The following is a 2,900-nucleotide window of genomic DNA, read 5'->3' on the forward strand; positions in this document are numbered from 1 at the left end:
TCAACTTAGGAGAGGATGTAGAAGTTGTTGATATTGACAGTGCCATAGATGGAGAGGAGGATGTGAACTTCGTCACTAGTTAAGGCTTTCAGAATTAGAAGTCTGGAAATCAGAATGGATAACATATTGTCAAGTTATATTATGTTTTTAAAATAATAAAAAAATTAAAAAAAAATTAACATCGTTAGCAAAACACTAAATCCTAAACTCTAAATCATAAACTATAAACATTTGGACAAATCTTAAATTCTTGGACAAATCTCAAACTCTAAATCAAAAACACTAAACATTAAGATATTCAAGAGTTTAGGATTTAAGATTTAAGGTTCAGGATTTATTGTTTTAGTGTTTAGTATTTTTTATTTAGAATTTATCTAAGGGTTTATGATTTAAGGTTTAGGGTTTAGGGTTTAGTGTTTAGTTGACGATATTAACTTTTTTAATTAGTTTTTTTGTAGTTATTAATTATTTTTATCTATTTAAATTTATTTTTTTATTTGAAAAACATAATATAATTTGATAATATGTTATTTCTTTTTTTAAAATATATCAAATATGAAATAAGGAGGTTTCTTTGTAAATTATCTAGGTTACATAGTAAAATGAGAACCACGCGTACTATTTTCTTATTTCCTAGTTCCATCGGCTCAAGCAAGTCATCTCCAATCTCAAAGGTAAGTGATCGCCTTATCCTTTCGATCTCTGCTTCCGTTTCTTATATTTATGTTCCGAATCAATCAGATCAGATCAGATCAGATCGATAGGCTACCCACTCGATTTATTTTTCTAGAAATCTGGATTAAATCTGTAGCCGTTGGTTCACAGTTGCCTTGATGAGATTTTTCAATTCGTTCGTCAAAGAAAAAAATAGGATTCGGTTTCTGTTGATTCTTAGATCTTCTTGGTCTTATGTATGACACTTATTTTGTAAATGTATTGGTTCCCGGTTCTGTCTTATAGATCTGATTGTAAGTCTTTGTATTAAAAAATCGAAATTGTACCCTCTGGTGTTCACTGACTGGATTAGTTTGTTAGTGTGTTTTTATAACACTTAGTTTATCACCATTTCAGGTGTAATTTGGTTCAACAACAATGTCAAGGGCTAATGTAAGTATATCTATCACCTCATTGAATGTTGTTTTATGTCAGTATTATGTAGTTTTGCTATGTGGATTGTATGCCTATGGATTTATTTTTCTTTAAGTGGCTCACTATTTCTTTGGAGAGTGTGGCAATTGGCAAATATGTGATTGATGCTCCCCCATAAGCAATCTGGAAGCTTTAGAAACAAAACTTGTGGTAGATTTCTAGAAACCTTCTTTTGCTGCTGAAAATTTCCCTATTGTTACTAGATGATTTGGATTTCTGCTGGAGCTGCCATGTGTCATGTTTTTGTATATTCGTATGGTGGTCAGATTCAGTTTAATCAAAAACTTTTCAAACCAATTTTGGACCGGGGATGATTATTATTATTATTGTTTATCATGGATTATCGCTTCTGCTTCTAGGTTAATGCTTACACCTGACTTTCCAATTTGTAATGAAACAGGATTCTTGTCCTTTGGTAAAGAACATTCTTCTTCTAGACTCTGAAGGGAAACGTGTGGCTGTCAAGTATTACTCGGATGATTGGACAACTAATGCTGCCAAGTTAGCTTTTGAAAAATATGTCTTCACGAAGACCGCTAAAACCAATGCTCGCACAGAAGGTAAGACGCAACTGAAATTTCCACACTATTCATTTATGTACTTCTTTGTGTATTTATATCATATGTTACATTTTCTTGCAGCGGAGATCACGCTGTTGGAGAATAACATTGTTGTCTATAAGTTTGCCCAGGACCTTCACTTCTTTGTTACGGGAGGTGAAGATGAAAACGAGCTCATCTTATCATCTGTTCTACAAGGCTTTTTTGATGCTGTTGCATTACTTCTCAGGTACTAAACTCCCCTTAACAAATGACTTGGATCTTTTCCTGGTCAGGCAATTAAAATTTAGCATCCTTTCAGGAACAATGTTGAAAAGATGGAAGCCCTTGAAAACTTGGATCTCATCTTTTTGTGCCTTGATGAGATGGTTGATCAGGGGTATGCTTCGGTTCTATTCTACAATTTTATAACTGTGGTAACATCTTAGCCTTGCGCCATAGTTATTTGCAGATTAAAGAATAATATGATCTACAGTCAGTGTGATAAGCTCTTCTTGTTAAGTCTAGTTATGGACTATCGTATCTTAGCCTAGGGGCTGTTCAGGGATGTGTATAGCTATTGCATACTCAGATAATTCGTGGGGGGCATTCTGGGGGATATTTGTTTAGAGACTTCTCTCGTTGATGAAGTCTTTTGGGTGTGTGGTTCTTTGGTGAAATGAATCAAGAAGGATATTAATGGTTTGAATCCTATCAGGGTGATAGTCATGTGTGCGTTGTGTTGTATGTTCAGGATGGTATTGGAAACAGATGCCAATGTCATTGCGGGAAAAGTAGCAATGCAGAGCGCAGAAACAAGTAGTTCACTCTCTGAACAGGTGTGATGCAGTATGACTTTCTTTGAGCAAAGCGATAGTCTTCATAGTGATTATTATGCATCTGACAATTCTTGTGCCTTTCGAATTGTAGACATTAACGCAAGCATTCGCAACGGCGCGAGAGCACCTGGCAAGAAGTCTTTTAACATGATTTTCATCGTGGAAGCAAAATGATCTTTAATCATGAGCTTTAATAGCCATATCTGAAATTGTTGCTGTTCACTAGAGATGAGTGCATGTTTACTCAAGTATCTTTTAACTGATTTTCTTACAAATCGTTTACTTATATCGTTTCCTTCTTGAATTTGGATCTATTATTTTTGTTGTTGGTTACCAATACTTCCATATTATATTTTATTCTTCTTGAGAATTA

The 2,900-nt window shown here is 34.2% G+C and overlaps 1 protein-coding gene across 2 annotated transcripts; it reads left to right on the top strand.

Moving 5' to 3' along the window:
• Positions 1-498: 498 nt before the first annotated feature.
• Positions 499-2,900, top strand: LOC103838795 (coatomer subunit zeta-3). Of its 2 annotated transcripts, none has more exons than XM_033280194.1 (7): positions 499-674; positions 1,072-1,107; positions 1,550-1,709; positions 1,791-1,938; positions 2,011-2,125; positions 2,443-2,527; positions 2,619-2,900. In XM_033280194.1, exons 2-6 carry the CDS (start codon positions 1,093-1,095, stop codon positions 2,509-2,511), a joined length of 507 nt encoding a protein of 168 aa, XP_033136085.1. In that variant the 5' UTR covers positions 499-674; positions 1,072-1,092; the 3' UTR covers positions 2,512-2,527; positions 2,619-2,900. The 2 variants fall into 2 exon arrangements, with proteins under 2 accessions (XP_033136085.1, XP_009113488.1); XM_009115240.3 differs by having other exon boundaries at positions 500-674; positions 2,011-2,088.

This window comes from Brassica rapa, chromosome A09 (genome assembly GCF_000309985.2).
Source record: "Brassica rapa cultivar Chiifu-401-42 chromosome A09, CAAS_Brap_v3.01, whole genome shotgun sequence".
NCBI lineage: Eukaryota > Viridiplantae > Streptophyta > Magnoliopsida > Brassicales > Brassicaceae > Brassica > Brassica rapa.